Source organism: Anabrus simplex, chromosome 1, assembly GCF_040414725.1.
Source record: "Anabrus simplex isolate iqAnaSimp1 chromosome 1, ASM4041472v1, whole genome shotgun sequence".
Lineage (NCBI taxonomy): Eukaryota > Metazoa > Arthropoda > Insecta > Orthoptera > Tettigoniidae > Anabrus > Anabrus simplex.
In genome coordinates, this window is record NC_090265.1 from 1,560,062,104 (window position 1) to 1,560,075,303 (window position 13,200).

The following is a 13,200-nucleotide window of genomic DNA, read 5'->3' on the forward strand; positions in this document are numbered from 1 at the left end:
ATTATTGTTATTGAATATAAAAAACATCCCACCTCAAAACAGACCAATCACTTTGAATATCATCTGCACTAAAATGTTTAACAGCAACATACATTTTCCCAGAATTTATTTTCTGTTTCGACATGCTGAATATTGGCTACAAAGGAGAATGACCATGTTCTAGCCAAAGTGAATTCTGGACTGAAAAATTATAAGAGTTTAAATTTTTTCCCCACTACAGCAGTCATTGATACTGATTGATGGGATTGCTAATTGGTCAATAATACTTCACCTTTCCCTTTTTCTTCCTGTTCGAAAGCTTTCGCCTAACTCTAGTGCGATAAAGCACTGATTTGTGGAACTTTTGCGTAAAGGGAGTTCATTGAGGCTCAAACTGATCTGAAAGCTTTTGCCTAACATAACTGCGCTGATGCAAAAGTAATGTAATACCACTCTGAAAACAGTTAATTCTAACAAAAACATACAGAAAGTAGGAGATTTGTCCATTTATAAAATAGTCAATGGAAGAAAAATAGATTAAGCCACAGATGTTCGGTTTCCTTTGTTGGGTTTTATGGGAATATGCCGTGAAGGAGCAAAAACACGAGGTGGGAGAGAGTGTTAAAAGCTGCCGACATTGAGTTAAGGCGCAAAAAGGTGCTGGCATTCAGAAAAGGTGCAAATATGTGCAACCACAATACAGTTAAGATTGTTTATCTCATATTTTCCTTGTAAGGCAAGTCAGTTTGAATGTTTTAATAGTAAACATTATTAAGGTGCAGCACCTAAAATTTTTAGTTCTAGTGATGAGCCTGACACAAGTAAGAGTAAGCAATCTGACTCAGCTAGGAGAACTGTGGTTGCCAATGCAGGTTGCGAGGTTGAGAGCCCTTGGTCCCCCTATCAGTCACCTTGAACAACAGTCAGGGGATACCATGGATTTTTTCTACCACCCCCAACCACAGGGAGGGGGGGGGGGATCTCTTGTGAGTATGAGGCTTTCATCTTGCTATATCAGGTAAGAAAGTTCAGTGTATTTCAGTTTCAAACTGTTCCCTTTGTGTTCTTAGTGAATGTTTAGGGTGAGCACAACTTCTTAAATGCAAGTGATCTAACTCATACCGGGCGAGTTCGCTGTGCGGTTAGGGGCGCACGGCTGTGAGCTTGCATCCGGGAGATTGTAGGTTCGAATCCCACTGTCGGCAGCCCTGAAGATGGTTTTCCGAGGTTTCCCATTTTCACACCAGGCAAATGCTGGGGCTGTACCTTAATTAAGGCCACTGCCGCTTCCTTCCAACTCCTAGGCCTTTCCTATGTCGGTGCAACGTAAAGCCACTATAAAAAAATATCTAACTCATGTTTGTGGAGGAGTGATCATGGGCATACATACATTTATGTTGTAGACCATTATGCCCCTAGGTATTTAGTCCTGGAGTCCTGTATGTGAGTACCTCTATAATTTTGTACCTGCAGTGGACTCTTCAGCTTTCACATTTTTCTCCTCGTCTCGGCTGTCTCCATCTTCTCTTAATTTCTTCCACTGGATCTATTAGTCCTAGTGATTCTCTGACCCTAGTAGTGTAACAGTGCTGGTTTCATGGTCTGTAAGAGGCACCTAAGAAATAACTTGACAGATATTCATGGATTTGGAATAAAGTTATACAGCTTCAGCTCCCACTTTCCCTGCCACATTTCTTGTTAATTTTCTTGACTTTGGCTCAGTCATCATCATCATCGTTGTCGTCGTGTAACCCTTCCAGCTTGCTGGGTGGGGTGGTGTTGAACAAGCTCTCGGCAGCATTATCTGTCCATGTAAGTCTCTCCTTCCATGATCACTCTCCAGTCCCCTCCTCTACTCTAGATGTCTATGTTCTGTTGGTTCAGTTTGGCTTAATATTCAATAAATTAATTTCTATAATTATCATACCTGTCCTGTTGTGCAGAAAGGGACCGAAAATTGGCAATGGAAATTTTACAGCAGAGCTGAACAAAAATGCGTGTGGTGTAAAAATTACTTGCAACCCTGATGGGTCTCCTTAACAAACCAAGTTATGCAGCAGTTTGAGTATTCGTCAAAATTTTGTACAGTTGGTAAGAAAACTAGTGAAAGCTGTAATTGTATATTTCTCAAAGTACGGTTTTCTTAATAGCAACAGTCAATAATTAATATTGTCTGAAGTTTTACACCTAGAAGCATGAACTCTGTTTTGAAATGCTCAGTATCTTATGTCAGTTTTAGACACAAATTTCAAAAATGAAAAATCCTACTTTTAGGTCCCTCTCTGCACAACAGGTCACATATATTTGGTTTCATATTAGTTTATATGAAATACTACACCTTATTTTCTTATTTTTTCAGTCAACAACTGAATTTCCTGATAAGGATAAAATCTTGTATGAATTAGAGAAGCATGGTGGAATTTGTGACTGCCAGTCATCCAGGTAAGGTTTTCTACATTCACATTTTAGAAATGTGTGCTTGTTTTTTTAATTTAAACCCCTAGTGTGTGCGGTGCAATGGTGCGCCCACTGGTCTAGTACGGTCACTGCGTTTGAAACGCCCGCTATGTGGATTTCATAATAGTTATTTGCTTTTTCGTAAGATGGCACGAAGAGGCAACTTTCAGCTATATCAATCAATCAATTAATACTGATCTGCATTTAGGGCAGTCGCCCAGGTGGCAGATTCCCTATCTGTTGTTTTCCTAGCCTTTTCTTAAATGATTTTAATGAGATTGGAAATTTATTGAACATCTCCCCAAGTTATTCCAATCCCTAACTTCCCTTCCTATAAATGAATATTTGCCCCAATTTGTCTTCTTGAATTCCAATTTTACCTTCATATTGTAATCTTTCCTACTGTCAAAGACGCCACTCAAACTTATTCGTCCACTAATGTCATTCCACGCTATCTCTCCGCTGATAGCTCGGAACATACCACTTATTACAAGTTATGAACCTCATTATTGATCAGAATTGAAAATTGTTATAGTTCAAAAACATTGAAGGTATTTATTAAACCACCTGTTCAATAATTTACATCCTCCTTTAAGTGGTTACATAAATATATTAATACTTAATATTTTTGGGACATATTTCACCCCAATTTAGGGCATCTTCAGCCTAAAATACAACCTTAAAAAGTTACACATATTATTAAAAGATTAGCCTTGTAGCCTTATTACTGAAACTTGGTACACTTAATGTGAATAATACATTGAGACTTTAATAAAACATGTTATTGGAGCATTATCTATGGTAATTCTAAAATTAATGAGTCCGAGACTAAAACTTCTTATAAAATTATGTGGTTCTAATAAAATTGGTTCAAAACAATTGGCTTTTATTTCACCTAATGTGATATTGTGTATATTGCCAGCAAAATAAAGGCGTTAACACAAGCACACAAAATTATGTCTTGCAAAGAACATGTCAGGGCCGCTGTTAATGTTGTAAACATGAAGATATAAATAATGAGGAAACGGAAATGTCAGGAGATTATCGTATAAAATGTAGTCCCTTTATATAGGTAATATTGTAGGGAACCTTTGCCAAGAGATACCAGAAGTATTCTGGAATAATGTTCCGTGTTTTTTGTAAGCTGTTACACATTATCTTCTGTTGGGTCCGGCTCCATGGCTAAATGGTTAGCGGGCTGGCCTTTGGTCACAGGGGTCCCGGGTTCGATTCCCGGCAGGGTCGGGAATTTTAACCATCATTGGTTAATTTCTCTGGCACGGGTACTGGGTTTATATGTCGTCATCATCATCATTTCATCCTCATCATGACACGCAGGTCGCCTAAGGGCGTCAAATTGAAAGACCTGCACCTGGCGAGCCGAACATGTCCTCGGACACTCCCGGCACTAAAAGCCATATGCCATTTCATTTTTGTTGGGTTAGTAACCGCCATTCTGTTGGCCAAGTAAAAGAAATTCTACGAGAGGGATAGACAGTTATGTTTATTTTTTGTAGATCTAGAGAAAGCATATGACAGGGTATCGAGGGAAAAGATATTCGGCATACTGGGGTACTATGAGATTAACGGTAGATTATTAAAATCAGTCAAAGCCATTTATGTTGATATTGGGCTGCAGTGCGAATTGATGGTAGAATGAGTTCTTGGTTCAGGGTACTTACAGGGATTCGACAAGGCTGTAATCTTTCACCTCTGTTGTTCATAGTTTATATGGATCATCTGTTGAAAGGTATAAAATGGCAGGAAGGGATTCAGGCAAGTGCATATGTAGTAAACAGTCTGGCCTATGCTGATGACTTGGTTTTAATGGCAGGTTGTGCCGAAAGCCTGCAGTCTAATATCTTGGAACTCAGAAAATAGGTGCAATGAGTATGGTATGAAAATTAGCCTTTTGAAGACAAAATTGATGTCAGTAGGTGAGCCACACCCCCACCCTTACCGACAACACACCTACGCATAAAACGCACTCGTCGGAGATTCGAGGCGTGGACCTCAACTAGGAAAGGCCAAACACAGCCCTGAACTGGAAGCGGTGCTCATATCAAAATCATAACAGGAAAAACACAATACTTCTAGTAATAAAATGCCAAGAAAATTTAAATGAGGGTTTATTATAATAATAAAATCAAGTGGAAACAAGAAATGAAGCCAGTAATTAAATAAGTAAATGATACGTACATGTACACAGCCCATCCAATTGAAGTCATGATGCTAATGCGCGAGCACAAACTTATCAAATACCAACCTCAAATTATTCATAACATGGGCTCGCCGTTATATTCTCAATCTCACAGCATATTCTGGTAATGCAAATACAATACGTACGGCTTATTTCGGTCATTCTTTCCGCAAGATTTATAAAATTAATTATGAACCAGTCTATTTAACTTCCACATCCACAACAATTACAACACAGATCAAAGCTTCCACGCAGCACGGAGGGCAAAAGTACAGAGAGGAAAAAAAATGCAAGATATCGCGACATAACAATAGACAAACATCTCTGGACCACGGAAGTAAAGTTTAAACTCAAGGAGCATCACAGGCATGCGCGTGGCCTGAATAAGAAAATGGCGGCCTCGTAGGCAAACAACGGCCGCGGTAAAAAACCAAGGCAAAACGAATATTATCGTGCCGGAAACAAACATGAAGCAGAGAAACAAGATTAAAATATAAAATAAGCAGATCGATATGTCATCCCTTCTCCCCATTCACTCACAAGAACACTCCCAAACATTCAGACATCGCCGGAACGGCAAAAAATCTGAGCATTAGCTCTCATAAATAAGTCGAACTCAGTCACTAGTAGTATGACTCACACGGTCACAAACCAGGGTCTCCCGTATGACAGAGCAGCGTCCATGGTGCGCACAATTACCAGCAGGATAATACAGACACAGTAGTCACACATAAAAACCATCATCTCACGCGCTGCGTACAACACGAATGGATCTCACGTCGACACGCAGGGTGTGCATTCATTGACGGCTAGACACAATACCATGAAGTGCACGAAAATAATCAATCAGAGACCCAGTTATTAATACATCACAATCACATCAACCACAGACGCATGGCCCAATCATGCAGTAGAGCACAAGGATGCATATCAACCGGCCATCATTACTAAAAGGCGAAGGGCACAATTTATGCATAGCAATAATAATATAAATACAAGATTTACCGTACCTGCCATATCAATACTAAAGACATCAAGAAGAGAGGTGGTACGGATCAAGTTTAAATCTGTTAAAGATCCATTTGTGGCACAAAAACGCCACTCCAATATGCATGGGGTCCATGTTTACATTTCACACACGTAACAATGCAAGGAAGAGTTGCAAAGAGATAAAACTACTCTCTCGCCGAAAGAATGATCTCCCATGCTCACCACCCAGGGAGCTGCTCTCTGTGATACAAACATGGAAACACTTAAATGAATTGAGGCGAGGCCGATACAAGTTCTTTGTAATATGGGAAACAACATCTCAATGAACATGCTATATTAGCATGGTTCATAGGTAAGAAATCCAAGAGAATTGAATGTCAGATGGGTGATACAAAGCTGGAACAGGTACATAATTTCAAGTATTTAGGATGTGTGTTCTCCTGGGATGGTAGGTCAAGGTGCAGTAAGGCTAATGCAGTGAACTTGCAGTTGCGATCAACAGTATTCTGTAAGAAGGAAGTCAGCTTCCGGACGAAACTATCTTTACATCGGTCTGTTCTTAGACCAACTTTGCTTTAAGGGATTGAAAGCTGGGTGATTCATAAGTCAGAAGTACCTGGCATTAAAGTAGCAGGAATGATTGCTGGAACAAACAGGTGGAAACAATGGCAGGAGGGTACTCAGAATGAGGAGATAAAGGCTAAGTTAGGAATGCACTTGATGGATGAAGCTGTACGCATAGACCAGCTTCGGTGGTGGGGTCATGTGAGGCGAATGGAGGAAGATAGGTTACCTAGGAGAATAATGAACTCTGTTAATGGAGAGTAAGAAAAGTAGAGGGAAACCAAGACTCATTTTCTAACCATTTAAAGATAAGAGCTATAGAATTAAATGAGGCCACAGCACTAGTTGCAAATAGAGGATTGTGGCGACTTTTAGTAAATTCACAGAGTCTTGCAGACTGAATGCTGAAAGGCATAGTGGTCTATGATGATAGATGTATGTATGTATGTATGTATGTATGTATGTATGTATGTATAAAGATTGTCACTGTAATGGTGGAGTAATTCTGCTTGTCTCCTAGCTAGGATTAGTTGCATATACATTGTAGAACACTAATGTGTGTTTGGTTTATGTTTACAGTTCAGGTGGAGTGAGAAGGGTCAAAATAAGTACTTGTATTAAACATTTGTGAATTTAAAAAGTTATTTCAACAAAATGTTACTTGCCAGGTATGTTGTAGCCCCTTGTGGTAATTCTTGGAAGGGACTGGTGAATCAGTGAATTGGGGGGCTCCCAGCTGGCCTGGAGGGCATGGTTGGTCATCATAATCATCATCATCATCATCATCATCATCATCATGCATTCCTTCCAGCAAGCTGGGTGGGATTTTTAAGAACGATGTGCCTCCATTTATTACGGTCCTGGTATGCTTCTTTTCTCTCTAGGTCATCTCATTATTTTCGTGTATTGTTCTCGTCAACTGGCTTACCCCTGAGTTTCTTGAAGGTTGAGTGGAAACATTCCCAGGCACGATGAAATTAGGAGCCTGGCACAAGTAAGTGAAAGCAATGCGAGTCTCAGCTAGAGCCGCATAGTCTCCAACTCCCACACCAAAGTTGAGAGCCCCTAGGTCCCTTATTTAGTCATCTCTTATGACAGGTAGGGGATATCGTGGATGTATTCTACTGTCTCCATCAACTGGGGTTTGCTCACTAAACTGTGGCTAATATCTTTGCAGAATTTTAGTAGGTTTGATGTCTTCTTTGGCGAGAAACTTTATTATGGTGCATTGTGCAGCGGACAGGCATACCTCTTGCTCGCACATTTCGCTGCCGACAGGAAGAAAGTCTTTGTATGTGTTTTGGATGAAGAATCAGATTCACGCATCGCCTCCACTCTTCACTCAAGGCACCCTTGGCAATTCAGGTGCGAGGTTAAAATTCTGGTTTATATTTATCTACAAGTACATGTTGACATCCATATGATGTAGAGTCACAAGTTAACCTTTCTCCTTCCCTTCAAAAATTCTACTTTCTTTGCCAGCTCGTGACCTGGAAAGTGACACACTACGACTGAAATAGAACTTACAAGCTTTTCATTCTGTTGAAGCACAAAATGTAACATTCAGAACACTATAACATACCTCTATTATATTATTATTGCTATGGGCTTTACGTCGTACTGACACAGATAGGTCTTATGGCGACGATGGGATAGGAAAGGCCTAGGAGTTGGAAGGAAGCGGCCGTGGCGTAAGTTAAGGTACAGCCCCAGCATTTGCCTGGTGTGAAAATGGGAAACCACGGAAAACCATCTTTGAAATGGACAGTTATAAGTGGAATGACATGTTTCATCTACAAGAACAGTTTACAAGTTCTATTAATTGTGTATGCGCTGACAAAATGGCTTCCTTAAACAAAAAAAATCCCAAAAATCATATGTTCCACAGAGGGCCTGAAATATGGTTTTATTGAAGTAGTTTTAGATTGCTATATTTTGAAATATTTTAAATTCTTATGACAGCTAGAGGCAAAGTAGATTTTATATGTTGTTAGGTATGGGGATGAGAACAATCACAAAAGATAAACTTGATGACAGGCCACATAAGAGCGGAGAAAACAACAGAAATGAGACAAGGACAAACATAAAAACAGAAAAGGACAAGGAATTCTACATCTTTATGTGCTACTGTCTTCAAACAAGCAGGCTCTCTCACTTTTAATCCCAGTTCTTCTAGATGTGTCTCTTCTCAGTCCTTGACAAACTTGTTTCTATTTCCCAGCCTCATCAGGGAAAAGGAATTAAGGATTGGAATAATTTAACAAGGGAAATGTTCGATAGATTTCCAAGTTCTTTAAAATCATTTAAGAGAAGACTGGGTAAATAACTTAAAAGGAATATGCCACTTGGGGACAACCCTAAATGCAGATTGATTGATTGATTGATTGATTGATTGATTGATTGATTGATTGATTGATTGTGGAAAGGGTGTTCAGAAATCACTGTGAAAAATTCGAGGAAGTAAATTTTATCCATGAGGCCATCCTTTCTGCTTTTGCAGAAGCAATGATGATAAACATTGTCTTTTCCACTTGGTAGAGCCTCTGGTCACCATAAACTTGGAATTGGTTGATACATTTTTCTTCTGAATATCGTTACTTGCTCAATGCTAGTTGTTGACATGGGTAAGAACATTGTTGTAGGGTAATAAAACTTTTTTCTTTGAGAAACAGTAACTTCCATATCTTTTAATTGATCTAAGGTAACTTATAAAATTAATTTCTTTGCATTTATTAGGGATACCTTTATCTATGCAGCTTCTGCTGATAGACGTGGGCTGGATGCAGTGACAAGAGTATTGGGTGAAGTAGTCCTCAGGCCACAGATATCTATCAATGAGGTGAGTTCTGTTATTGTTAGAGATTGATGTACTAAGTTATCTCGTAAAATTCCCTTGAAAGGAAGCAGTTAAAAAGGGTCCACCTTGGTCAATACAAATTGAGTGTTATTATTCTTTAAAAACTAGTGTAAAAATATGGTACACGTTTTGGCCTTCATTTGGCCTTCTTCAGTCATGAGATTAAATTACAATGTCAGAAAACAAGTGAAAATGACAAATATGTTAAAAATATTAAAGCATAACACCGAAGAAAAGCTTCTGTAAAAAGAGTAGTCATATTAAAGAAATTTATTTATCTTGACTGTGTAAAACTTCCATTGATAATGGAAAATTGGTCACATAGAAGAAACATAAAGGTACTTATTCCTAAAATATTGTTTTGCTTGGTATGCCATTTTGATGATGGAATATATGAATTGGTGCTTGCAAAAACGGGCTAACCAACGTTTTGTCAGACAGAGATAAATCAACTTTTGCAAACGTCAAGAAAAAACTTGATTCCATAAATATTTTTTTCATTATTTTATCTCACTGTACAGTAGTATGTTTTAAGTTATCAGTACCATTTAATAGAACTGTATTAAAAATAATAGGTGCTTGGAAAAATAGGAGTATAAAAACTGAAGAAAATTGACCTTTGCATTGACCTAGCTATAGATAGTAGTTTACCTTAGATTCATAACCAACTTTATTTTATGATCATACAATACAAAAAAAGGTGTTTTGTATACAGTAAACTAGATATAAAGATACAGCAAACTTATTTTGGGATAAGACATAACTTTCCCTCATGGGACAGTCATCAATCATATGGGTCATATTGTAATGCATTGGAGAATGATTCCTCAGCCACTTCTTGGCCACTGCCAGCTGTCAGTTCTCTGTAATACTGGTGATATCTTGGAGGGACATATTCAGGTAATTCAAGAAAATCCTTCAGCTTTGCTGGCTTTATTGGCCTTGTACCATTGTACTTTTGTGGCAGCTCAATACAGTACCAGCAAGTGATGGCTGACCACCAATACTGTTCCTTTTGTTAATGTCAACATTATCATATTCCTCAACAATACCATATGAATATTTTTAAAAAATACATAAATGGTTCATCTTCTTAAAATAGTATTCTTGAAACTTTACTAATTAGTACTCTTTGCTTATTTAGATACCATTCTCTTGGTTACATTTTCTAGCAAAGTTTTGAGTGCTCACAAACTTATCACTTGTCATTTTTACTACTTGAAATGGCTTTCTTACTCTAGTTCTTTTTACTAAATCCATCCATTCTTCTGGCACAAAAACACAGGAAACAGCCCTTTTCCTTTTTCAATAAACCCAAAATCCCTGTCACAGGGAAGATATGTATGACCAGGAACTAACGGGCACCAGGAAATGTTCTCTGCAGTGCCTACGTGCTGCTGCGTGAGGTAGCATCAGCAGTTTAGTTGGCAGCACGGTGTCATATGTCACGCTCACTCAGCGACAGGCCAAGGTCGACAGGATAGCAGTGCAGGGAAGGACCAACGTGTGAGCTGTGGGCTTTCTAATTCGTCAGTGTGTATTGCATTAAGCGAGTGTTCAGATAGATTATTGGAATAGAGCAACAGGGGTACAAGCGGTAATGTTTACTACTGAAGAGAGAGCTTTTTTTGTGGAATACGTTTTTCGCAAAGGCGATCGGTTTACAGAAAATGTAAAACTAATATTTCAGGCACAGTTTCCTAATTCAAAGTGTCGAAACCGGGATACCGTTCGGGATTTGATCAGTAAATTTCGTGTGACCGGCTCATTTCATGATGTACCGCGAACAGGCAGGCCTACGCTTTTAACGGACGAAAAACAATTGATGCACTTAATTAAGCGCAGTCCATTATGCAAGAAACTTTAGTCATATATTGTTCGACAATATGTGTAGACGTGTTGAAGTCTGTCTTCGAATACAAGGACAACACTTCCAGCATCTGTTATGAATTGCTGTGATCAGGACAAATTTTAATGTTTACTGTTTGTTTGTTTTGTTTTGTTTTGTTTTGTTTTGTTTTGTTTTGATACAAGTGGCAGAAGCCGTGCTGCCAACTTAACTGCTGTTATCACCTTGCGCAGCAGCACATAGGCGCTGTGGAAAACATTTCCTGGCGCCCTGTAGATACTTATCCTCTATAATATCAAATTTGTTAGCCTGAACAGAATGTGACCAGAAAGTTATTAAATTAATGTTCTTATTTTGGGAAAAATATGAATTAGTATACACAATTAAATGTGTAACATCATTTGATACTACATTCATAATATGGGGGGCTCTGGATCAAAACCTGCTTAATGCATTTTTGGCCAATTTGGGTTCTTACTGGAAGTCTGGAACATAAGCTACTGAAGTACGCAAACATCTGTATCAAACTCATTTATTTAGCCATGTTAAAAGGCTGTTGAATATGAGGCTCCGCTGCAAAACTTGCTTAATGCACAAGGCAAGCATTGAAAATCTGTATCAAAACCTGATTGGTGCACTTACAAATTAGGAGCCATCTGTCAGGATTTGTTGAAGGTCTACAATCAAAAGATTAGCTGCATTAATACGGACATTACAGACAGTATTGTGGAGCACATTGGTGCAAGGTTGTTCAATTATGGAGGGAACATCAAGACCAGTGTCTAGAAGCACCAAGGTCTCCAGGAGTAGAGTCCCCCCCTCCCCCCCAACTTTTTTTTTTTTTTTTTGTCAGGAGCCTGATAGTTCACAAGTTTGAAAGATTACTAACGTTCACATTTTTTTCTGTAGGTACAGCGCAAAGCCACCGAAGTGTTCGGCATGTGTTCACAAAACGAAAGATAAGGCTTTTAAATGCAACGAATTGACAGAAGCAGATGTCCGTCAGTTTAATAAAACATTTTATTCTCGTATGACCAAAGCAACTGCGAGGTGCATTCATACTTAAGTACGTAAGTGTTAATATATATCTGAGACGGACTGAGGGTAAGATGACTTGACAGACGTCTATCTGCACACTACTTTGTGAGAACTGTTGATAAGAATACTCTGCCTGTGTGTCGTGCGTTTCTATGTGTACTGAATATAAAAAGTACGTGTGTGGAGGGAATTGCTTCTCATTTTGACAGATTGCGGATCGGGTGATCATCACACTGCTCAACCCCTGTGCTGGGCCGTTTTCTGTGTAACGTATTGCTACAGTGCATGCACGTAAACAAATGAATCTTTGAATGAATATTTAATTTTCATGACTGCATTGTAATCGAAACCAACTTTCAGCCTATTAGGTAACCTATTGGTTACTCTACCAATTGAGCTATAGTGGCCCAGGCCATCTTTGTTCTGTTGGAAAGGATCTATATTACAGGTCTGACACTACTGCCATCACACTGTAGAGTGCGTTTAAGTTGCTCGTTGAGAGCCAAGTCAATGAATATTGAATTTTCACGACCGCATTGTAATCAAAACCGACTTTACATTTAGTTTGTGTTGAGGAGATGTTAAAAACAGAACAAAAATTGCCAATTGGACACCAGTGGTATCCGAACCCACAACCTCTCGATTTCGCGTCGGTTGCTCTACCAATTAACCTATAGTGGCCTAAGCCATCTTTGTTCTGTCGGAAAGGATCTAAGCTCTCTGTAACAGGAACGCCCGTACTTTAGTTCAGTGGAGAGCGTGGATTGACGCCAGGGCGTGTACGGTCTATGCTCAGAGAGTAAGAGAGAGATGGGTAGTATAATAAGTTCTTATTAAGTTGAAACTTGTGTTTATTTAAAAATTGACAAATTATATCACCTTTTACAGACGAACAGTTGAGATTTTTAATGTCCAGGTAGAGATACGGTAGACGTCGTCCCTCGGTGTCGGCGTCAGTGAATTTCCACATTGTTGAACTCCTTCCCCCTCAACGTAGAGCTCCTCTCGGCACCATGGCACCACGTTATCCCATGGCAGTTGGCGACCTGCAAAGTTCGGCTGAGACTTGAACCTAGGAATCTGACGTTCGGTGTCTGCGTGCAGTGTGGAATATTTAATTAGCTTTTATTCCACCGAAATCCCATGAAGGGAGTAGAGAAATGTGTGGGCTTCGCACAGAATGTCAGTAGAATCTGATACAACACTTTTCTACTGCACTGCATTAAAGAATGTGACACAACACTGTTCGTAAAATTCACAAGTTCC

General features: G+C 39.1%; 1 protein-coding gene across 1 annotated transcript in view; it reads left to right on the forward strand.

The window, feature by feature from the left end:
- Positions 1–13,200, forward strand: part of LOC136858518 (mitochondrial-processing peptidase subunit alpha) — an 82,971-nt gene that overhangs the window by 34,563 nt on the left and 35,208 nt on the right. The window contains exons 4-5 of the mRNA XM_067138120.2: positions 2,339–2,421; positions 8,927–9,029. Coding sequence (XP_066994221.1) covers positions 2,339–2,421; positions 8,927–9,029 — 186 coding nt within the window. The remainder of the gene's footprint in view (positions 1–2,338; positions 2,422–8,926; positions 9,030–13,200) is intronic.